Source organism: Cyrtonyx montezumae, unplaced genomic scaffold, assembly GCF_038088225.1.
Source record: "Cyrtonyx montezumae isolate F1298 unplaced genomic scaffold, pur_monq_1.0 scaffold_30, whole genome shotgun sequence".
In the NCBI taxonomy this organism is placed as follows: Eukaryota; Metazoa; Chordata; class Aves; order Galliformes; family Odontophoridae; genus Cyrtonyx; species Cyrtonyx montezumae.
The window spans coordinates 9,431,432-9,454,842 of NW_027072035.1; the positions used below are offsets into that span (position 1 = coordinate 9,431,432).

Here is a 23,411-nt window from a genome sequence, read left to right on the forward strand (position 1 = left end):
CACAGTGTTGCTCTCTAATTGACTACTTGGATGAACTGACGTGTATGCCCAGTTCCTGGGGGAAAAAGGACTCCTGCCTAAAAGCAGCCAGTCCTTCATTGAAATCTCAAGCCATCCACATACAGCATGTAGGTGTTTTGCATATTCTCCAGGGTGGGCTTCTCATCCTGAAATAGCCCTCCATGTGTTTTGTGCTCTGTTGACATATGTTCCAATAAATAGGACTAGACAGGAATTGTTATTCCAAGCTATCCATTATTCATTGCCTTTTTCAGCATTTGAAAGAACAGGAAAAGCAGTGAGAAAAGGGCAGAGAAAGGTGCCCAGTAGGCCAGCTGTGAATTCTCATCAAGGTCTCACTCCCAGGCTGCATGTAAGGATGCCTTTACATTTTCTTCCTGTATTTGCATGCTGCTATGACAGACATAAGCCTGTTCTGAAATGTAAGTAAGCACGTAAAGCCTTTGGAAATGGGGAGAAAAAGTTTTTACTTCGGAGCTGCAGTAACTATCTCTCAGGAGTTAGAGAATACAGTGTTAAGATACAAGCCTATAAGAAGTGCTGCATCCAACTACATGATGACAGCCTTGGTTAGAATGCCTTACTGCAACTTGTGTCTTTGGAAAGGTGACTATCTTCAGTGCCTCCCCATCCTGTACCAGTTTCTGCAGACCCTGGTAAGGCACAGCCAGAAGTCTGACTTCCATGGACTCTGCTGCCTTTACTGGAGGGAGATGTGGAAAGTGCCATACATTTCAGGTAGTTGGTTGCTTCTCCAAAGGATGAGTTTATTTCTCTGTGACTGCTATCAGTCTCCTTAGTAATAATCAGGCACATTTCGAGTTAAATAAATTCTGCTCCTTAGCAGCTTGTAGAGTCACAGTCACAAGTGCTAGGGACACTTTAAAATCCATGATGGTTCAAATTATTTACAGAAGATTAGGAAGTACCCATGGGCTAAATATTGAAATTCTCACTTCTTCGAACAGCATAGTACAGGTCTTTTCATCACACAGGCAGGAGAATGGTTAGTTACTGTGAAACAGCTAGATCAACATCACAGAAAAACCCACAAGGAAATCAGTCAACTTCTTGTTACAGCTGCAGCCACCAAGCAGAGCTTGGAGACCCATGCTGAAAAACAGACAGCAAACGTGCTATTGAATTGCTGCTTACAAGATGAGCACCATGCCCTGGATATGCACTGAGCTAGGGAGAAGGCAATGAAAAAAACACTAAGTTAAAAGGCAGGTGATTAAACCTTCATGATAATACTTAACTCAAGAGTGAGGGCAAAGACAGGAAGCCGTAATTCCCACGGTGCCTAACTTCATTGTGCTAGCAAATTCTAATGTTTAATTGGCTTAGTAAGACTATCACTTTGATAATGCCTGGCACTTAGAAGGCAGCCAAAATACTCACTTGTGACTCAATTAGCCCTGGCAGTCCCACTGGTGAAGCTTTGTCCATGTTAATGAATAGGACAATTTATTTCATTTTTCTTCTCAGAGTTCAAAATTGGTCACAGTAAGTGAGCTGTATGACCAGAAGAGTGTGTTTGGGATTTAACTTTAATGAATCTATTGTCTATCAACATTTCTGTAATTTTTCTGCTTGGAATTTTAATGACTATTTTTCATGATACTAATTACAGATTTTCAGCTTTTATAATGACGTCCAAATTTCCTCCTCAGTAACACCAATTGCTTCACTCTCCCTGCAGTGGCAGAGAGAACTTAGTAAATTAGTGGATTTACTCTTGCAAAATGAGAATGCAACTCCTGGTGGATAAAAAATCTTTCTGGAAAAAGACATTGTTTTATAAAATACGTCTGTACAAGAAGAAGCAATAAATATAGCTCAGAAAGGCTGTGTGGGAAGCCCACAGATAAATGGAAAGGCGTTAACAGGACAGAAAAAATAAAAATAAAAATAAAAAAAAGAGATCCAGAAAGGCTGAAAGAGTTTTTCTCCCTGCTGTTTACTGATGCTTTGTAAATAAATGAAATACAGAATATCTAATATCTAATATCTAATAATCCTTTTTTTAATTATTATTACATCTCTGATTACATCTCTGTCTGCTACGTGTTCTTTGTTTCAGTCTTGAGAGGTCATGCTTACGCTGTTGAAGTTATCTATCCTGAAAAGATTTGTACAGGATGTACTATCAGGATTACGGTTTAATCTAGTGAATGCTGATGCTATATTGGGAATAATATGTCAGTGGCTGCTTATGCGTACTGGCGTATTTATATTTAATTCATTGAATCACTTGTGAGTTGACCTGGGTTTGCTGTGCAGATATTTGGCCATATGATTATGCCAGAATGTGCAGTGAGAGGGGGTGATCTAGTTGTTGTAAAGACAATTTAGGAATGGGGAGGAGAATGAGAGAGAGAAATGTAATCACTCAGGTCTCCAGTTGTTCACTTCACTTCAAAACCAGCATAGCTGGCTGCCATCTTCCTCAGCTCTGCTGGCAGCAGTACCACCACCAATAACACCAGCACCCAGCCACGCAGCACTTCTTGTCATCTGCCAGCCTCGCAAGAAGGGAAAACTGTGCCTGCACTCTATTAATGTTTTCTGGAAGGAATAAGCATACTTTCATTAGAAAGTAGAGTTTATTTCATAAGCCACCTGAGTTTACATCTTACACAAGAGCTTAAAAGCAAGGAGATGAACCTCTAAAATGTTCAGAACTGATTGGTAGAGTGGTACACACTACTGACAGGCAGCCTTTCGCTATGGCAGTTTTCATGCAAAGGAAACAAGTTTCAGCAAAGAGCTCAATCTACACCAGCCAGCCCTTTGGAGGCTGAATTCAAAAGTTCTAGTATGTGACAAGCAGACCACCTGGAATCTGAGCTGGCAGATAAGGGCACACAACAGTGTGAACTAAAGCTTTAATCTGGCACTTTGATGCCTTTCTGGTAGAGAAGGTTAAAACAGTTGGGCTGCTAAGCTACTTTAAAACCACTATTTATAGCAGTAATAATTGCACCTGAGTGCTCAGAGGAAGTATGTGCAGATTTTTCCCATAATTTCCCTCGCCAAGAATTGCACAATATGTACACTTCTGGTTTTCAGGAGACAGTCTGAGTAGTTGCTCTTTACTGCCTGACTAAATTATTCTCTTGTGATTTTGTTTTGCTGCTTTCCAGACCAATCATGAGCTTCAAGCAGCATCAAAATCTGCAGCTTACATAGGGTTGTTTGCAAGCATCTGATCAGGTTTGGGATGATCCTGCAGTCTGTAGAATGTACTCTCTTTCTACATGCAGATCAGTCAAATCAAAACAGTACACAGTAAATTTTCCATATGTAGTATTTGTGTTTAGTAGCCACAAATAAAGCAATAGATTTTTTTGCTTCTGGAAGTGCCAAATGACTCTTTAGTGGCTGGTGGGGTTTTTCCCCAGTATTTTTTTTTCCCACTAGTGACTGCACTGCCTTATTACTGCCAATCTCTCAGAAACAGGAGAAAGTTGCAACAAAAACATTAGCAACCATGTGGAATTACAAACTTGGGCAACCTGGCAAATGCTAGGGAGGTTTTCTGGGTCAGTGGTAAGTGGAAAAGTGAACATGAAGCAGAAAGGCTAGAGCACTCCATGATGTGGGAGGAGATGCACAGCCAGACCTTTGGGTGGCTCTGCAGAAGATAACAATGAGAGTGGTGGCTGCGCCCTCCCTCTTTCTCACATGAGGCCAAAGAATGTGCTTAGCTGTGTACTGCCTCTGAAGGGCATCAACACTGTTACAGGAAATTTGGAGGTGTGTTTGATTTTAGAAAGGGCTTTTGAGGCATTTTTATCTTTGCAGCACTGTGCAGCCACTTTGAAGTGCTCTTCTTAAAATTAGGCTCTTTATTTGGATTCTTTTTTAAGACTGTGATACTTGCTTCAGTTTTATTCATCATACATTTCTGTTAGTTTACTTGAGAGTTCCTTTAAACTTTTAAACTTGCACTTTTAGGAAATGTGTCCTAGAAAGCTGATCAAACAAGCTTTTCTTCTGGATAACAACAGGCAGTGAGGAAACTGTTGCAGTTGCATTGATGCACTGACCTGAATGTAATGGTGATCAGTACCACAAGCAGAAAGCTGAAAAAAGAAGATAGAATTTTCTTAAGATGTCTCACTATGCTCTGACATAAAGGATGTGGATCCTCTCAGATTAGGATCCCTGCAGGTGCCAGCAGGAGCAATTAAAACCACTATTCATGATGATAAATATTTTCTACCTAACAGGCCCAAGTGAAAAAGATGCAACTTCCCTGTAAAAAACATCTCATCTCTTGATTTCTCTAGCCTGACTGATGAGCTGGGCTTTTAGACAAAGTAAGAAGAGGAATGCTGTTCCAGGTACTCTTGGATATGCTCTACCCTTGCCTGGGCTTTCAGGACCCAGCAGGGCCTAGCAGTGCTCTCTGGGAGGGTTCACCAGCCAAATCCACCACTGGTGCCAGGGAAGGGCCTGACACCTTAGGGAATGTGGAAGCCCCAAGCGAGCGTGATCCCTGGACAAGGCAGCCCAGAACATATGAAGAGAAGGATATCCTTCACTTGCATTTGCCTGTGTGAAAAGCAGAGAATATGTTCTTCAAGGTTTTGAATATGGTGGCTGGCTTTGGGCTTTGAGTGCGGAAATTCACACCAATCATATGCAGGCTAATACAAGGTTCAACAGGTTAACTCTTCTCTGGGTGGAGAACTGGCTGGAGGGCCATGCCCAGAGGGTAGTGGTTAATGGAGTTAAGTCCAGCTGGTGTCCTGTTACGAGTGGTGTCCCCCAAGGGTCGGTATTGGGGCCCATCTTGTTTAATATCTTTATTGATGACCTAGATGAGGGAATTGAGTGTACCCTCAGTAAGTTTGCAGATGACACCAAGTTGGGAGGATGTGTCAAACTGCCTGAGGGTAGGGAGGCCCTTCAGAGGGATTTGGATAGGCTGAACAGCTGGGCTGAGCTCAATGGGATGAGGTTCAATAAGGCCAAGTGCCGGGTCCTGCACTTTGGCCACAATAACCCCATGCAATGCTATAGGCTTGGGGCAGAATGGCTTGAAGAATGTAGAGAGGAAAAGGACCTGGGGGTGTTGATTGATGCTCGGCTCAACATGAGCCGGCAGTGTGCCCAGGTGGCCAAGAAGGCCAACAGCATCCTGGCCTGTATTAGAAATAGTGTAGCCAGCAGGAGCAGGGAGGTGATCATCCCCCTGTACTCAGCTCTGGTACGGCCGCACCTCGAGTACTGTGTTCAGTTTTGGGCCCCTCACTACAAGAAGGACATTGAGGCCCTGGAGTGTGTTCAGAGAAGGGCAACAAAACTGGTGAGGGGTCTGGAGCACAAGCCTTATGAGGAGCGGCTGAGGGAGCTGGGATTTATTAGCCTGGAGAAGAGGAGGCTCAGAGGAGACCTTATTGCACTCTACCACTTCCTGAAGGGGGGTTGTGGTGAGGAGGGGGTGGGCCTCTTCTCCCTGATAAATAATGACAGGACGAGAGGGAATGGCCACAAGTTGCACCGGGGAAGATTTAGATTAGATTTGAGGAAACATTTTTTTCTGAAAGAGTGGTCAGGCACTGGAATGGCCTGCCTAGGGAGGTGGTTGAGGCACCATCCCTAGCGCTGTTCAAGAAGCGTTTGATGATGTGCTAAGGGATTTGATTTAGTAGTTCAGTGGGTAGGGATGGTGATATGAGGATGGTTGGACTAGATGATCTTGTAGGTCCTTTCCAACCTAATGTATCTATGAATCTATGAATCTAAGCTGGTAGCATCAAGAAACTCAATCCAACTCTGCAATTCTTTTTTAATAGATGATAGAAGAGGTAACACAGCAGTAATTGGCTATCTACAGTGATACTAGAGCTTCTTTCCTCTGTGCAGCAAGGTGAATCTACTTAGATAGCCATCAGTGCAGATTAATTTAGATTTGATTATGCTGTAATATAGTACATGTGGGAAACAGACTTCTGGAGGCACTCCATGAGGCTGTTCCTGCTACTTGTGTGGTAGATAAGATGCCAGGCCTTGGCAAGAGTAAAGGGCAAGTTTCTGTACCATTGACACAACCCTTACTCCTTCCATGCAACCATAAAACAGAAGACTTTCTCTCTTCCTTATATTGCCTTCTCTCACACAGAAACCAGTTTAGCATCCACTGTCTCATGCCTGTCAGATGAGAAGCAGCTGAGTGCCAGTTGCTTCCCACTGTGCCAGGCCTCTGCAGCAGGGGACACGCTGCCCATCACTGGCCTGTTATCAGTGAGACTCCACTAAGTTGGCCTTGGGTTGCACCCAGCTAACAGAGGTTACTGATCCTCTGTACCTTGCCTGCTGCCCTTTACATCACAACCCACCTCTTAAACAGGTGTTTCCTTCAGCAGCTGGAGCATCCAGGTGCTGCAATCTGTTCTGCCACCAGTGGAGGCTAAACACCAGTGTCTACACTGAGGACTTGCTTCCTTATAGTGTATTCATGTACCACTTCCTATATTGGGTATTGGACTCCACGGGAGTGGTGTTCTGTGGATTGTTAAGCTGATTGGTTCAGCCACTTATTCATGTCACACAGGCCCTTCTACCATTCTACTGCAGAAACTTGAGTGCCAGCCACACTATCAATGACATCCTGGAATGTTTCCACTGCTGGAGGTAGCACATGGTGCAGCTCTCAGGATGGACAAGAGTAGAAATGATCACTTAAAATGCCTTGTGTAAAGAAGGGAAGAATATTTCTCCCACAGCCCCAAATTAAAACACTTCCTACACCCAACCACAGAGTAATCCAGGACCCATCTGTTCCCATACAGATGTTCCCATGTAGCTTCTATGATGATAAGCACCTTGTGCGCAACTCATATTGCCTCTGACAGGGATTCTTCTGCTACTGTATGGTGTTAATGAAGACACTTAGTCCATATTACAAAGGATTTTCTTTTCCTCCCTGAAGGAGACAGACACCTTGTTCATACTATGTAGGAGACAAATTTCAGGTTACTCTACATTACTTTGATTTCAGGTTGCAAGATCATGAGCCTGGGACAAGTCACTAGTGTTCTGAGCTAAAAGAAAATCCGCAGTGTGTGCAGAGACAGAGAGAAGCAAAACTGTTTCTATGTAAGTATAACTATCTAGATGACCCCTTTCCTACTGTACACAATCAAAAAGCAATAGAGGAATGAAATTGGTTGCAATGGACATTGACATAACACAGATAGAGTACTTAAAGAAATACTGTCTGCTGAAAGGATGTGTTTCACATGTGCATGTGAAACGCAGCTGAAAAAAGGTTTTATGTAACTCTTCCCTCTGACTGATTGACTGACTTTGAAAATGCACAGTCACCGCCTGAAGGCTGAAAAGTCCCCCCTTCTACCCCTAACCTTCAAATTACAGCATGAAAACACTGTTGGAAAGAGAATGTTTAAAGCAAGATATTTGAAGCTAAGATGCCTCTGCCAAACCTGGAATTGCTCACTGAAATTTACTTGAAAGTAGCTGGAGGATTCATCTGCTCTTTCCTTCATGAAGAGGTTTATGAGCTCTTGCCATGAATGAGTGACTTCAGCTAAGGGTACTGATCTCCCTCTTCCAGCTCAGTGCGTTTGGTAATGTGTCAAAAGAGAAAGCATCTTATCCTGCCTGAGTGGCTGCTGCCTGCTGCAGGGGGTCCATAACTGGCTGGTCCTGGCACTGGTGCTGCATGACACTGTGGGGCCAGAGCGCCAGGGGCCTGCTTGCCCCTCCAGAGAGAGTGCCTGGTGAGTTGCACATTTACAAAAAGGTTGTGGGTACTTTAAAAAGTTTAAATGTTTGAGACCTCTGTCAAATCAGTCTGCAAATGCACAATATTTGAAAGTTTTTCTTTCTCCTCCTTGTTCTCTCCCCAGCAATCACAGTGCACTATAAGCCATTTTGTATGGCTACAGAGATAACAGGATGAAGGGAGGTGCACTAATCTGTTCATGTTTGTTGCTTTGACTAGCTGAAAGTGATCAAAACTGCCCTCTTGACTGTCTTCTTCCCTGAATATGAAATAAATTCTATACAGCATATTTTATATATGAATCCTCTTCAGGATGAAAAAGGGATCTGAATTAAATTTATTATATTGAAATTTTCCATGGGTCAAATCTCCAGACCTAAAATGTATGTTGCAGAGAGATCAATAAAGACAATTAGAGGGCTGTGTCTCCAGCTGTTGCTTCTATGCATTTCTAACCTTATCTCAAGGCAGAGTATTTCAACTGTAGCGCATGATAAAGATGCAGTGAGAGAAGAGGTCATTGCCACTGTAATGTCTAAAGAAAAGGTGTAACTGCAGTGATGTTGGCTTTTAATACTGCACGTGGTCATCATATAATTTGTAATGACACAAGGCTTCTAAACTACAGTGCTCCTTTTTTTCTCGTTAAAATAAATGAAAACCTACGTAATCTTCTTGCAGCTCATGTATCAGAGACAGTTGTGCTTCTAGGAGGATATTCACTCTTTCAAAGTGTCAAAACGTGCTCCAGCACTTAGGGAGAATGCTCAGTCAAAGCCAGTCTGCTCTCACCTCTGACAGCCTGATTAAGAGGAAGTGTGTGGTATGTACAGAAGATTAGTTATCAGATTAGTTATGCTGAATGGGTGCCGTAGAGAACAGAACAGCCAGCAACTTACCACATCTATTATCTGTAGCAAAGAAAGCTGCAGCTCAACTACAATGGGCTGGGAGTCGTTCATGACTGGGCGCTCCAGACGATTGTAGTTTCTCAGCAGATCCCTGTACAAGCGTCTCTGGCTTTCACCTTGATGAGAGACTAGGGGAAAAATAAGAAGGTCACTGTCACTCAGGATGGTCATGCTGTCCCCATTATTCATCTGTTTAGCTTAAAATGCTTCTTAATACATCAGTAATTAAGAATTTCCCAAAAGTTCCCCAAAACTCTAATAAAGGAGTGACAGACATGTCTTTTCTGCCTATGTGACTGATGAACTTCTAAAGACATTAAGTATTATAGCTGTAACTATTTACTAACACCCAGGAACTACTGAACAGTCTTTTGAGCTTGGAGCAAAAGTCCCCCACACCTGGATCCCCTCCTGACAATTGTCAGTGGCTCCAAAGTCACCAGACAGCTTGCTGGAAGTCAGTAAGAGCTTTTTTTATTTGCTTGTTCTTATTTCCCAGCAATGGATTTGGTGTATTACTTGGACATATTGTATGGTTACTCTGAAAGAGCAACAGGTATACTTATTACTCAGAGTGGATGTATCAGGCTTTTCTGTGTGTGTGCTCAGGAAGCAGTAAAAAGTCTTCTCCATAGCCTCTTCAGTTTCATGTGGCAGCCTCCCCAGGCTTTGAGTTACTTCCCTTGCCTTTTTTCTAAATGAGGTGGTGGTATAAAGGCTAGAATATTTGATAGGTATGTACAATGGTGATATTGAACTTAGGGTGTTAGATGCTTAACTTGTCTTCAGGCAATTATAATCGCAACACAGAAGATGCCATGCAGACACATAAACCTGTTAATGACCATCAGAACTTCAGTATGTGCTTAAATTGCATACTGCCCCTGTGTATTGGTTCCCCAGTTTTTCAGTGGGTGCAGAGAGTGTTCGTGTAAGTGTTGCTGCACTTCCTGGGCTTAACTACTATGGATGTAGCAGTGATGGATCAGGTCTCTTCCCTGGGAAGGCCAGCAGTTTGCTGGGACAAGCTACCCAGGAGCTTGGGTCCCCCAAATTGTGCAGGTGTTGGTGCTCCGGATGCAGCTCCCTGAGGCCAAATCACTCCTGTCAACATGAGTGTGCATTCCCTGATCTGCAGAAAATCAGCCACTGAGAGGGAATCTACACTCTGAATTGTTATGACTTTGGACTGAAGCATTTTTACTCCACTGCAGATCCTGGTCTCTCTGTGTGTGACTCTTTTAAACTCTTGACCACAGTTCTTTACATTGAGGCCAGGACTCTTCACACAGTAGTTATGATGAATGCTCTTCTTCAGTTCAAGCAAACCCTGAGAGCCAGCTTTTCCCTTCCCAAGCTTTTTGCTGTGCTCAGCAATCCCTGTAAGCGTGGAATGGGCATCTCTCAAATACAGCAGCCAGGTCTTCTAAAACTTAATATTGCTCAGTATAATCTGTTGAACTCATGTTCCATTTGGTTTTCTTGATACTAAAGGGTGTTTTGTGGCTTACAAGCACAGCAGTGCCTGGTAAATGAGAAGGAAAAGTATCCGCGTTTAATTTGGTGTGGTGCACTGGCATACCACCTTTATGGACAATCTCTTCTCTTGGATAATAGATTATGGGGTATGAGGGGATGAGATGCTTCAGGGCTGCTCCAATAGCCCTTGCTGACATACTGGATGCCATGTTTCACCATCTGCAATGAACAGTTCTGGCCACAGTTCCTCTGCTACACCAGCTTAAACAAGCTTTCCTGCAAGGCATTAGCTTAGGATCTCAATATTTGCTTTCCATTACCTCAGCACATCCCAATTCCCTTGTAAGACCCCTCTGTAAGAAGGAAACCAGTGAAAACCAAAACACATTGTCCAATGAAAAGAGGCTGTATGATTTGAGCAAATTTGCTGTCCATTCACTCACGCAGCGTACTCTCCCAGTTTCCTTCTCCATGTTCCTGTGTTTAAGGGAAGGAATGACTGTCTGCCCTTCTGCCCTCATCCTGAGTGCTTATGTAATGGTTCCCTGCAACATTCCTTTTAAACTGTCTACCTCAGCTTTTGCAACAGAGAAGTGCCTTCTCCAGGCTCGATAGTCAACTGGGCTGCAGAGTGCCCTGATACCATTGCTGTTGTGGTGCATTAAAGAGCTCATCCAGAGGGATCTGACTGGGAGAAATATAAGCTGAGTACTCTGGGAAAATGTCTTCACACTGTGAGCTCAGGTTACAGCACTTCACCGCATATTACTGCTCTTCTTATTCCTGGTTTGCCATCCTATCTTCAACTCTCCCCTCTGCAATGGGGTCCTGTCACTTAGCTACCCATTGTGCCTAAAATTGTTAAGGTATTCTTAGCTGATCTACACATAGATTTACTGAATTGGTATACATAGCCACATCTTTGTGTGTTCCCAGTTAACTACACTAAATTACAGAAATTCAGAAGCAGTGGGCATCTTGGGATCTCCTAGGATGTAGCCATGGCTGTTGTTGGCATTACATAGACCTGGTAAGTCCAATCAGAACACCATTTCTCTGATATATTTGTTTTGGAGGAGGAAATAAGGTAGTCTGTGTTTTCATATACTTTTCCTTTAAATTGTGTAATTTTCAAATACTTAATGTCTCCTGTTCCAGAGAGGTTGCTGCTTTTTTCCGTTCTAATGCTTGTGCTAATGCACTGTGACACTACAACTCTGTGTGCTAAGTGGAGTGTTTGCTGGAGATGGGGAAGTCGATCTCACAGGAATAGTGGTGGAATAAGCCTTACCACTGCCTACCCCTCAGACACAGAAACCTGATCAAAAGCAGTGGCACTATCAGCTCACTGGTCCCTAATACATTGTTTCATCTTTTCAATTAGGCTGGAATTCGGGTGTCAAAACTTCAGGTTGCCAGGTCAGTCTCTCAAAGGTAATGCCAGACTTACTTGGCTATTTACGTTATAGAAGTAGTACAAGGAACTGATATTGACATTAAGAAAGATGTTTTTCTGTTTCTTTGAGTAAACAGGCTGCACACTTTGAGTAAAAAATGTTCCATTGCCTCAGCCAGTATCCCCTGTGTGCTGAATTATATAGGGGACAGTACAAAATATTTCTCAGCGAGCACACAAGTAGCTATGGGAACAGACTGAAAGAGAACAACTACAGTTTTTTAAAAAGGGGAGGTTGTTTTTTTTTTCCATGATCAAACTTGATTTCCAAGTTCTTTCTGCCAGAAAGGTGGAAGAAATAACAAGTACTGAGGACTTGGATGGGATATGCACTAGATACTGAAGAGTTCTGCCTCCTGCAAAGGGCACCAAAGCTGGCTATATCTGGGACCAGAAATTATAAACAAACAAGCAAAATAAAATCAGGGAACAGAACAAGATTTCCAGCAAGGAATGTTGTAAGCTTCTAAAACAGAAGGTGCTTCATCTTAGTCCTCATCAGGTCTGCTGGATTTCTCTCTTGAAAACATTCTTTAAATAAAAGCTGCTAAGCTGGGCTGGAGTTATTAAGTGAAATGCAATTGCTTGAGGTAGGCAGAATTTTGGAGTAGGTTGTGACTCAGCTTTACACTGTGTAACCTAAAGTGGTTCCCTAAGCTGCTCCTGCAGTTTGCAGACATTTGGCAGGCACAAGATAATTAACCCATGGCAGGGATAAAGTCCCCTTATGGTTTTGTGAAGAGCTTTATGTAGAGTAGGTGTATTCATGGACTATGTTAATGTACTCTGCACCTCTCTGGATCTCCCCTCATACAGGGACCTCAGCAACACACCCACACTGTAATGCTCACCAATTGATAATCACGACACATAAGCAGATACAAAATTCTTCTGGGAACATACACAGTAATGAAACTGTATCTTTCTTTTATGATGGAACTGCTGAGAACTGCTCTGGAAGGTAATTTGCCCAGGAACTATTTCTCTATTGCAGTATGCTACCATCTCCTCTAACAAGAAATACAATAAAATATGTGTCCCTCCAAATGTATTACTGTGAGATCAGGGAAATCCCCCATGGGGAGCAGTGTGGTGTCCTTCATGCTGGATAAGGGAGTCCTATGACATAAATGAGAAGCCTTTAGCAAAAAACAAGATGGTGGCTTCTGTATGGGCTTATTTCTGAAATGCAACGGAACAGCTGTCTTTCTCCTCCACTCACCTACAGCATGCTTGCCTTATGTTATTTCTGCAAGAAACAAAAAAAGGCATCTTGCTACCAGCTTGCAGTCTGGGCTCTATCTTTGCACTCGCACAATGTGCATGTAGGTAGGATTTCAGCATTGTTAAATACAGACATGTTGCAATGCCCCAGACAGGTTAAACAGAGACAATAGGAATGAAATGTGAAATATCACATAAATATCTACAAAGCTTTAGCAGATAAGCTGAGGAGATTTCCTCAGGGCAAGTCTAGAAGCAAGTTAATAACCGAATCCAGGAATCTGGATAAAGTGTGGCTTAACAGCTAGGAGGAGAGAGGCAACTCTGATAAGATTTGCACAGATGGTGTCTCATACTGACTGTGAGCCATCATGGCATCTGAAAAGGGTTTTGTAATCTCTGAGATACTGAGATTAGATCAAGCTGCTGGTGGCTGATGTCAGCTCCATGATAGCAACTGGGCATGCCTATGCTTAAGCACAGAAATGTCTTGCTGCCAGTGATGGCAAGGACTGCTGCCTCAGTTGGCGTGTGTAATTTGTTTTGATATAAGACACACTGACTTGAGCATTATTCAGGCTGCACCTCAAGTACTGCATTTATTTTTTGGCCCCTCACGGCAAGAAAGACACTGAGGCCCTGGAGCACATCCAGAGAAGGGCAATGAAGCTGGCGAGGGGTCAGGAGCACAGGATTTATAAGGAATAGCTGAAGGAGCTGGGATTGTTCAGTCTGGAGAAGAGGAGGCTCAGGGGAGACCCTGTTGTTCTCTGTAACTACCTGAAGAGAGGTTGTAGTGAGCTGGGGGTCGGCCTCTTCTCTCATGTAACTAGTGATAGGACTAGAGGGAATGGCTTTAAGTTGTGCCAGGGGAAATTCAGACTGGATGTTAGGAAATACTACTTCCCAAAAGAGTGGTCAGGCACTGGAATGTGCTGCCCGGGGAGGTGGTGGAGTCACCAACCCTGGAGGTATTTAAGGAATGTTTAGGCATTGTGTTGAGGAACATGGTTTAGTGAGAACTACTGGTGATAGGTAGACGGTCAGACTGGATGATCTTGCATGTCTTTCCCAGCCTTAGTGATTCCATGCTTTTACAATCTGTGCTTTCTACAAAACTAAAATTAGATGTTTAAATGACCCCTAACCTCTCAGTAGGAAAAAAAGAAGAATAAAATACATTAACTTGACCAACACTAGTGAAGCCACTACCCCTACTCTGTGTGCTGCCTGTAGATTGATGGGTTGTACTGGCTTTCTCTACTAACAGTTTGCTTGTCCTATTGAAGAAACAGAGGGGTCTTGACAAGTGGTTATTGGCTGACCACAGACCTCTTCCACGCTGTCTGCATGGTTTCTAAGGATGTGGCTTGCCTCTTCTGTGCTACAGTGGCATCCTGACTTCCCACTGCGACAACATAATACTCCTTGCACCTTCTGTGGGTTTGGTTTCAGAAACCGCAAAGGGGCTGTTTGGTCTGGAGGCTGCTGAGTGTTGTCTGATAAGAAAGGCTGTCACAATCACAACTATCTCTGGACAGATTTCCCCTATGCTATCCCCAGGAAGGTCAGATGATCCCTCCTTTCCTAGGAGCAGATCTGTGGTATCTTGGCTGCTAGATCCTACTGCTCTGCTTGGCACGCAGAGCTCACTGAGCTCCCAGGCAGCCCAGCTTCACCAGTTCCCAAGGGTTGCTCCAAAAGGGGTGAACTCCTTGACTGAGAATCCCCAGTGTTGGCCACAGAATGGCTTTCTGTGCAGAGCAACTAAATAATGAAACATTAGTAGATGTTTTGCTGTGCAGACCAACTAATTAATGAAACATAACAGGAAGGTAGATCGAAGTACAGGGATTTCCAAGCTGATCCGAGCCATCATACTTACGTTTATTGATGATTTCTCCTCTTGTTAATGTTGTTCCCTGGATTTATTTGATAATCTCTTGATTATTTTTTTTGTTTTTATTTTTTTCAGCTTCTAGCTGAACTCCTTCTGCTTGTTGCTCATTTCTCTTGGCACAGTCCTCTTGGCTACTACTCTATTCACGCAGGACTAAGGTATCTATTTGTACCTAAAGCATTTTCCGTTCAAACATCATATTCTTCCTATGCTGTTTTTATTGACACATCTGCACACTGATGTGCTTCTGAATTACAAAACATGCCTTTTTCTTATCTTTTTCAAAAATAATTCCAAGAATCATTTGCATAAGCACAGCTTTTACAATCAACAGCATATTCCTGGCTGACTACATTTGCTTTCAAACAGTTTGTCCCTTACTGCTTCAGGAAAAGTCCAAAACTGCAGAAATACTGTGCTTGTGACATTTATTCACTCTTCTTGTATTTTCTGCAGGTATTTCACTATTTTCTGTAGTATTTTCCTCTTTGTGTACTGTTATTTTGCCACATTCCCTTTTTTGGAGGTGTATTTCTGTTAGTTTTGCTTTTTACTGTTTTGCATAAGAAGCTGATGGAGTTCTGGTCTTTATGAAAACCAGGATTTTAGCTATTCCTGCTGGAATGCGAACAGAATTACCACAGGAAGATACAAACTACATACAACTATGAATTATGAGGGAAGTAACAGGAATAGATTAAAAGCGAGTTGTTTCATAGCCAACTCCACTGACATAAATAATTGGGATGGCAACAGCACTTACGCAAACATGGTACAGTGCACTGCTTTGGTATCTATTAAAAAGCACTCGCCTTATTTTGTATATTTTCCCAATTTCTGAGAATGTAAAGCATGTTGCCACCATATGTCACCTAATCCCCAGAGACACAGATGTGTCCCATCCACTTTTGTTCTTATGTGCAGCATTTTCGCTTTTATCTGTGCCTGCAAAAGCATTATTTCTTTCAATGCCCTTTGATTTAAAATGTACACCATCACACCTTCAGGGAAGAGTACTCGCACACAAGACAATGGAATCATATCAGCTGCCTCAGCCCTGTGTGTGTGTGAATACTGTGTATTTGAATACATCCCTCATTTAAAACTTCTTTTCAATCTGCTTCCCTTCTGGGTAATCTTTGACTCTTATCTTCAGCTTTCAATATGCAGATTATTTTTGCATCTTACGTTCAGAATTAATTAAATACCCAGAGGAATGTGAGAAATGCCATGTTTTCTGAGGCAAAAAGGACCTATTCTTCCTGACACTGGTCATTTCTGTTCCTTTCTACCAGATAAAGAGCTCCCAGCAGAGAAGGGTATTAAAGGGTATGAGAGGAAAGGTTTCAACTCAAATTCTTCAGGCACATGACATGCTAAATAGAGTATATAGGCCATTATATAATGAAAGGACAGGATTATTTTTTTCAGTGGTCCTGATAGCTTGGTGCAGATGTTTTAAAGGCTGAGAGATGTAAGATGAAAAGATGTAAAATGTAAGATGAAAAGACATGCATTAAGATATTAACGGCGGGACACCTCTCAAATGTTTGCTAGTTGTCAGAACCACTTCACTGCTCCAGATTAGAAACATAGCTGGCTGCTGGCATACAGGTAAAAAAAACCTGATTTTTTACTGAGATGCTAGTTCACATAAGCTCCATGATATATAAGTGTAGTTACTACAAAAACAGATATGGGTAGCACAGGAGGAGGGAGCTGGGCAATGGTCAGGAGTGGGAATCTCACCCCCCCTCCCAAGACACGTTAGAGGCAGCTGTGGATGTGCAGAGATGATTTCTGCCAGCCATCTCAGCATCTGTGGGGAGAAGCAGTGACAGTGGCCCATGGAAAGACATAAAATCATAAGGTAAAAGTGCAGCACAAGGGACATGGTCACCAGCAGACTGGTGTGGGCTTGTGAACTGCCCACACTGGTTTGCAGGGCAGCTTGTCACAAGCCTTCACCTCTGCACATATCAGCACCCAAACCAGTAACCAAGGGAAAGCCCTCCTAAGGAAACTTCAGTAACGAAGTGCTGCTAGTAAGAACTTGCTCCAAGCCCACTAAACACCACTGCAACCGACCAGAGCCTCTGCAGTGTGTTTGGGCACACTGTGTGGTTCATTTCCACAAGATAGTTCACAACAATTTCACTCTGACCTGTCTTCTGCATCTTCCAGAGCAGTTTGGTATTATCACCAGTGCCACAGTACCTTCACAACAGGGCAATGGTTTTGAGGCAAGGCTGCTCCCTCAGCTCTGATCTGCAATAAAGGTACCCCTTTCTCCATCTCATAGAGGTAATTTTGTGACTAAAAAAAATGGGAAAACTATGCCTGATTTTTCTTCTCTTCAAATATTGGGGACATTTATTTTCCTGGGAGGTTGCTTCATCTTTGCCTTCCATCTCCTCCAGGGTCCTGCTGACCTTGGTTTGTTTTTTTTCTATTTATAATATTTTCAGAGTAGGAAATGGAGACTGAACAACAGTGTTGCACAAGGAACTGAACATATGATTGCAGCCTTCAGCACTGCTATGATCTGCATTGTGTTTCTTAACTATGATCTGAGCCTTGACCAGACTTGCTCATCTGCACTGTTAGCTGCAATCATCATTACACCTCTCTGCTCAACTAGGTTTTCCCAGATTTAGGGAATTAATGATGGATTTTTTGCCCTGTTAGCCAGCAAATTTTACTTGCATAATGACAATAGTATGCGTTGTATAATTGTCATTATGCTGACAGTCCAGTCCATGGGCAACGCTCCCCCCCACCAGCTCAGGGTATCCAGGGCCCCATGCAACCTGGCCTTGAATGTCCCCAGGAATAGGACACCTAGTTTCTCTGGGAAGCCTGTGTCAGTGCCTTATCACCCTCTGACTTTTTTTTTCCCAACACCTAACCTAAATTTCCCTACTTTTAGTTTAAAGCCATTCCCAGTAGTCATATTTCTATTAGACCACATAAAATGTCCCTCTTCTGTTTATTAGCCCCCTTCAAGAACTGGAAGGCTACAACTCCACCTCCTCTAATTCTTCTCCAGGCTGAGCAAGCCCAACTCTCTCAGCCTTTCCTCAGAGGAGAGGTGCTCCAGCCCTCTGATCATCTTTGTGACCCTTCTCAGTATGTGTTCCAACAGTTCCATATCTTTTCTGTGTTGGGTGCCCCAGATGTGGATGTAGTACATCAGATGGAGTCTCACAAGGGCAGAGCAGAGAGTGGCAATCCCTCTCTCACCCTGTTGACCACCCCTCTGTTGATGCAGCCCAGGATACTGTTGGCATTCTGTGGGAATGTTGCCTAGGGACTCAGCAAGTTCTGAGGCTGGTGAAAACATCAGACTCCTGGTCATGAAAACCTGGGAGAGATAACGAAGAAGGAAAGTAAGAAGGGATGTGGTAAAGGATCATTGGGCAGGATCACTGGGTCAGGCATTGCTTTGTTACATGAATACTGATAAGAATTCACAAAACACTTGCTGTTTAGCAGGATAGTTAGCTAATGAACTGTTAGTGGAAAAGTACTGTCTGTAGGCAAAAAGGTGTAAGAAGAGACTCTGTTCATAATTAAAAAAAAAAATCCTTTTCTCTGACTCCTTGGACTAAATCCATGTGGTCTCCCCACCACAGCATTATGGGCTGCAAGCATACAATGCTGGCTCAAGTCCAGCTTTTCATCCACCAGAACACTGTGGTCCTTCTCCACAGGGCTGCTCTCAATGAGTTCTTCTTCCATCCTGTACCTGTCTGGGATTGCACCAACCAAAGTGCAGCACCTTGCATTTGGTCTTACTGAACCTCATTGGGTTCATATAGGCTCACTTCCAGGACTGTCCAGGTCCCTGTGGATGGTGTCCTTTCCTTCTTTTTTGTCAAATGCACCACTTAGCTTGAAGTCACCAACAAACTTGCTGAGGGTGCATTAAATTCCACCACCTACATCACCGATAAAGATGAAGAGCAGCAGTCCAAAGATACAATCCTCAGGGGACACCACTCCTCACTGGTCTCTGTCTGGACATGGAGCCATTGACCACAACCCTCTGCCCGCAATCTTACAACTAACTCTTTATCCACTGAACAGTCTACGCTTCAAAACCATCTCTCTCCAGTTTGGAGATAAGGATGTGGTATGGGACTTTGTCAAAGGCCTTGCAGAAGTCTAGGTAAACATCAGTTGCTCTTCCTTTGTCCACTGATGCTGTCACTGCATGACAGAAGGCCACCAGATGGCTGGCAGTCTAGGATCACATACTCATTTTGAATGTGTCCTAACATATCTTCAAGGAAGATCCACTCAAAGATCTACCCAGGTACAGGCATGAGGTTTGCTGTCTTGTAGCTCCTCAGGTCTTCCTTTCTGCCTTTCTTAAAAATGAGTAATGATTCTTTTTAATCTTGACATCTTCTGAGGTGGAGACAATTCATAGCTGTGAGAAATTATTTTAGCTCAGTGGTTTGTCAAGCTCTTGCTTTGTGTACAAGATTTATTTGCTGGAATTCAAGAGCAAAACAGGTTTTTGTTTTGTTGGGAAGCGAGTTGACTTTCTAGAGTGTTTTTTAATTAGATTTCCAGCTGTGGAAATAAGTCCTTGTAACGTTGATTGCAAATAATTGTAACAAATTAGATGTCCAGTAATTTGGTCCATATAATTTTTGTTTAGGCTACTCATGTCTGAGGAGCCTCTGGCACGGAGGAGTATTTCTGGGGTTTTCTACTGAATCTCTTTATTTCCTGGAATTCCTAGTCTCTTCTACAACTTCTATTTGAAGCCTGAACAAGAATGGATCTAACTCAAAGTCATTGGAAACACTGACAATTGCAAACCATTTAACAACTATTTCTTTCATTTTTTATCTTTCTATTATTACAGCTGCTCCTTCTCAAGCTGGTATCAGTATGCTGATGGCTTTTCTAAAGTGGGCACAATATTCAGGGGATATACTCTTTCATCTTTCATGACCTGCTCTGCCAATTCACAGGCTCAGGATGAGGAAGTTCTTCAAAAGGAGCCATGGATGGCTAAGAATCATGGAATGTATTTTCCATATCATTATAGAACAAAAAAAAAATTCCTCTTTCTTTCCTAAATCTACTCATTCAGAGGAGATGAAAACACTAAGCACCCTCATCTACAGTCAGCCTATATTCAGCAACAGTGAGTACCGCTGCATGACACAGAGTTAGCTTTCTGCTTGACAATGCCTACTCAAGGCAATAGAGGACATTGTTTCTATGGAGTGAGTCCAATGATGGACACTGAGAATAAAAGGCTGCAGGAGCACAACACATCCAATTAGAGGTGGAAAGAAAACAACTTGGTCATTAGAAACTGTAGCTGCCCTCATCTCCCAGAATGGAGGGCTCCTTGAACACCACTTCATCCAAGCTCAAGATCATTGTATCCCTAACTGTAAGAAACTGGGGAAAGTTGGCAAGAGATCCATGTGGATGAGCAGGGAACTCATGCATAAACTGAAAGGATGAAAATGAGGGTAAAAGGGCCTGTCCACCAGGGAAGAATATGTTGTCAATGCCTGTAGGGATAAAACTAGGAAGGTTAAGGACATCTTGGAATTAAACCTTGCAAAGGAGGCAAAGGATAACAGGAAAGGTCTTTTTAAGTATGTCAACAGTAAACGAAAGAGTAGGGAAAAATGTTGGTCTCATACTAAACGAGGTGAAGTGCCTTAGTAACAGGACACTGAGAAGGCAGAGATTCTGAATGCCTTCTTAGCTTCAGCCTTTATTGCTAAGACTAGCCCTCAGGAATCCCAGACCCTGGAGGTATGAGAGTCTGGGTAAAGGAAGACATTCTGTTGGTCAAGGAAGATCTGGCCAGAGATCATCTAGCCAAAATCAACGCATACAAAATCCATGGGCCCTCATGCACCCATGTGTGCTGAGAGATCTGAACCACTCTCTATTATAGTCTTTGAGAGGTTCTGGAAAATGGGAGAGGTGAAGATCTGAAGAATGAAGGATACTCGATGTCACTCCAGTCCCTTTAAAATGGCAAGAAGGAGGATTCAGGAAACAAAAGGATAGCCAGCCTCACCTTCGTCCCTGGAAACACAAACATCTTGTTCTGGATGACATCTCCAAGTAATTGGGAAGAGAGTAAGGTTATAAAGAGTAGTCAGCATGGATTTAGCTAGAGGAAAATTATGCTGGAGGGGAGGGAGGGAGGGAGGGAGGGAGGGAGGGAGGGAGGGAGGGAGGGAGGGAGGGAGGGAGGGAGGAAGGAAGGAAGGAAGGAAGGAAGGAAGGAAGGAAGGAAGGAAGGAAGGAAGGAAGGAAGGGAGGGAGGGAGGGAGGGAGGGAGGGAGGGAGGGAGGGAGGGAGGGAGGGAGGGAGGGAGGGAGGGAGGGAGGGAGGAGGGAGGGAGGGAGGGAGGAGGGAGGGAGGGAGGGAGGGAGGGAGGGAGGGAGGAGGGAGGGAGGGAGGAAGGAAGGAAGGAAGGAAGGAAGGAAGGAAGGAAGGAAGGAAGGAAGGAAGGAAGGAAGGAAGGAAGGAAGGAAGGAAGGAAGGAAGGAAGGAAGGAAGGAAGGAAGGAAGGAAGGAAGGAAGGAAGGAAGGAAGGAAGGAAGGAAGGAAGGAAAGGAAGGATGGAAGGAAGGAAGGAAGGAAGGAAAGGAAGGAAGGAAGGAAGGAAGGAAGGAAGGAAGGAAGGAAGGAAGGAAGGAAGGAAGGAAGGAAGGAAGGAAGGAAGGAAGGAAGGAAGGAAGGAAGGAAGGAAGGAAGGAAGGAAGGAAGGAAGGAAGGAAGGAAGGAAGGAAGGAAGGAAGGAAGGGAAGGAGGGAGGGAGGGAGGGAGGGAGGGAGGGAGGGAGGGAGGGAGGGAGGGAGGGAGGGAGGGAGGGAGGGAGGGAGGGAGGGAGGGAGGGAGGGAGGGAGGGAGGGAGGGAGGGAGGGAGGGAGGGAGGGAGGAGGGAGGAGGGAGGGAGGGAGGGAGGGAGGGAGGGAGGGAGGGAGGGAGGGAGGGGAGGGAGGGAGGGAGGGAGGGAGGGAGGGAGGAAGGGAGGGAGGAAGGGAGGGAGGAAGGGAGGGAGGGAGGAAGGGAGGGAGGAAGGGAGGGAGGAAGGGAGGGAGGAAGGGAGGGAGGAAGGGAGGGAGGAAGGGAGGGAGGAAGGGAGGAAGAATGAAGGAGGGAAGGAAGGAGGAAGAATGAAGGAGGGAATGAAGGAGGGAATGAAGGAAGGAAGAATGAAGGAGGGAATGAAGGAGGGAATGAAGGAACCCAAGAACTAGAGCCACCATTAGTATCTGAATCTTGAGTACAAAGTGGGAATTCCTGCTCTGACACCACTGGATGTTTCCCAGGGCTATAGCACAGCTAAAGGCTCCACAGGCACCGTCCCATCTGCAACTGTTGAGGATCATAACTCACAGATTCACCTACAACTTTGCCTATCTACTGTAAATATGTTGACCTTTTTTTTTGGCGTTTCTGATCACAGAGAAGAGCAGTACCTACTGATGGAGTTGTGCCACAGACAGTACATTCAGTCCTGTCTGGATCTGCATGCGTGTCATCTCCTTGCACACTCAGCATTTAGAGTGACCAGATTCCAGTGTCCTTGCTTCCAGATAATACAGTAATGGCAGGGATTTAGCAGTAACTTCCCAATTCCCCCAAATGGGGGGGAGGGTGGTGGATGTAGTCTGCCTTGATTTCAGCAAGGCATTTGATACTGTCTCCCATGACATCCTTATAACAAAGCTGAGGAAGTGTGGGATAGATGAGTGGACAGTGAAGTGGGTTGAGAACTGGCTGACTGGCAGAGTGCAGAGGGTTGTCATTGGCGGTGCAGAGTCTGGTTGGAGGCCTGTAACCAGTGGTGTCCTTCAGGTGTTCATGCTGGGTCCAATCTTCTTCAGTATCTTCATCAATGACCTTGATGAGGGGATAGTGGCCACCGTCAGCAAGTTTGCTAATGATATGAAGTTGGGAGGATTGGCTGACATGCCTGAAGGCTGTGCTGCCATTCAGCGAGACCTGGACAGGCTGGAGAGCTGGGTAGTCAGAAACTGGATGAAATGTAACAAAAGCAAGTGTAGAGTCTTGCACCTAGGGAGGAATAATTCCATGTACAGGCTGGGGGATGACCTGTTGGAGAGGAGATCTGCAGAGAGGGATCTGGGTGTCCTGGTGGACAACAGGTTGACCAAGAGCCAGCAGTGTGCCCTTGTGGCCAAGAGGGCCAATGGCATTCTGGGGTGCATTGAAAAGAGTGTGGCCAGCAGGTCGAGGGAGGTGATCCTCCCTCTCTACTCTGCCCTGGTGAGGCCTCACATGGAGTACTGTGTTCAGTTCTGGGCTCTCCAGTACAAAAAAGACAGGGATCTCTTGGAAAGAGTCCAGCACAGGGCCACAAGATGGTGGAGGGCCTGGAGGATCTCCCCTATGAAGAAAGGCTAAGTGAACTGAGTCTCTTTAGCCTTGAGAAAAGAAGTCTGAGAGGGGACCTGATCCAGGTTTATAAATATCTGAGGTGTGGGGGACAAAGTGGCGAGGCCAGACTCTTTTCAGCAGCGTGTGGAGGCAGGGCAAGGGGGAACGGACAGAAACTGCAGCACAGGAGGTTCTGCATGAATGTGTGCAAGAACTTCTTTATGGTGAGGATGACGGAGCACTGGCACAGGCTGCCCAGGG

General features: G+C 44.3%; 1 protein-coding gene across 1 annotated transcript in view; it reads right to left on the reverse strand.

The window, feature by feature from the left end:
- The window catches only part of LOC136053515 (neuronal acetylcholine receptor subunit alpha-7-like), a 64,592-nt gene that overhangs the window by 37,425 nt on the left and 3,756 nt on the right, over positions 1-23,411 (reverse strand). Inside the window, exon 2 of the mRNA XM_065744250.1 lies at positions 8,680-8,819. Coding sequence (XP_065600322.1) covers positions 8,680-8,819 — 140 coding nt within the window. The remainder of the gene's footprint in view (positions 1-8,679; positions 8,820-23,411) is intronic.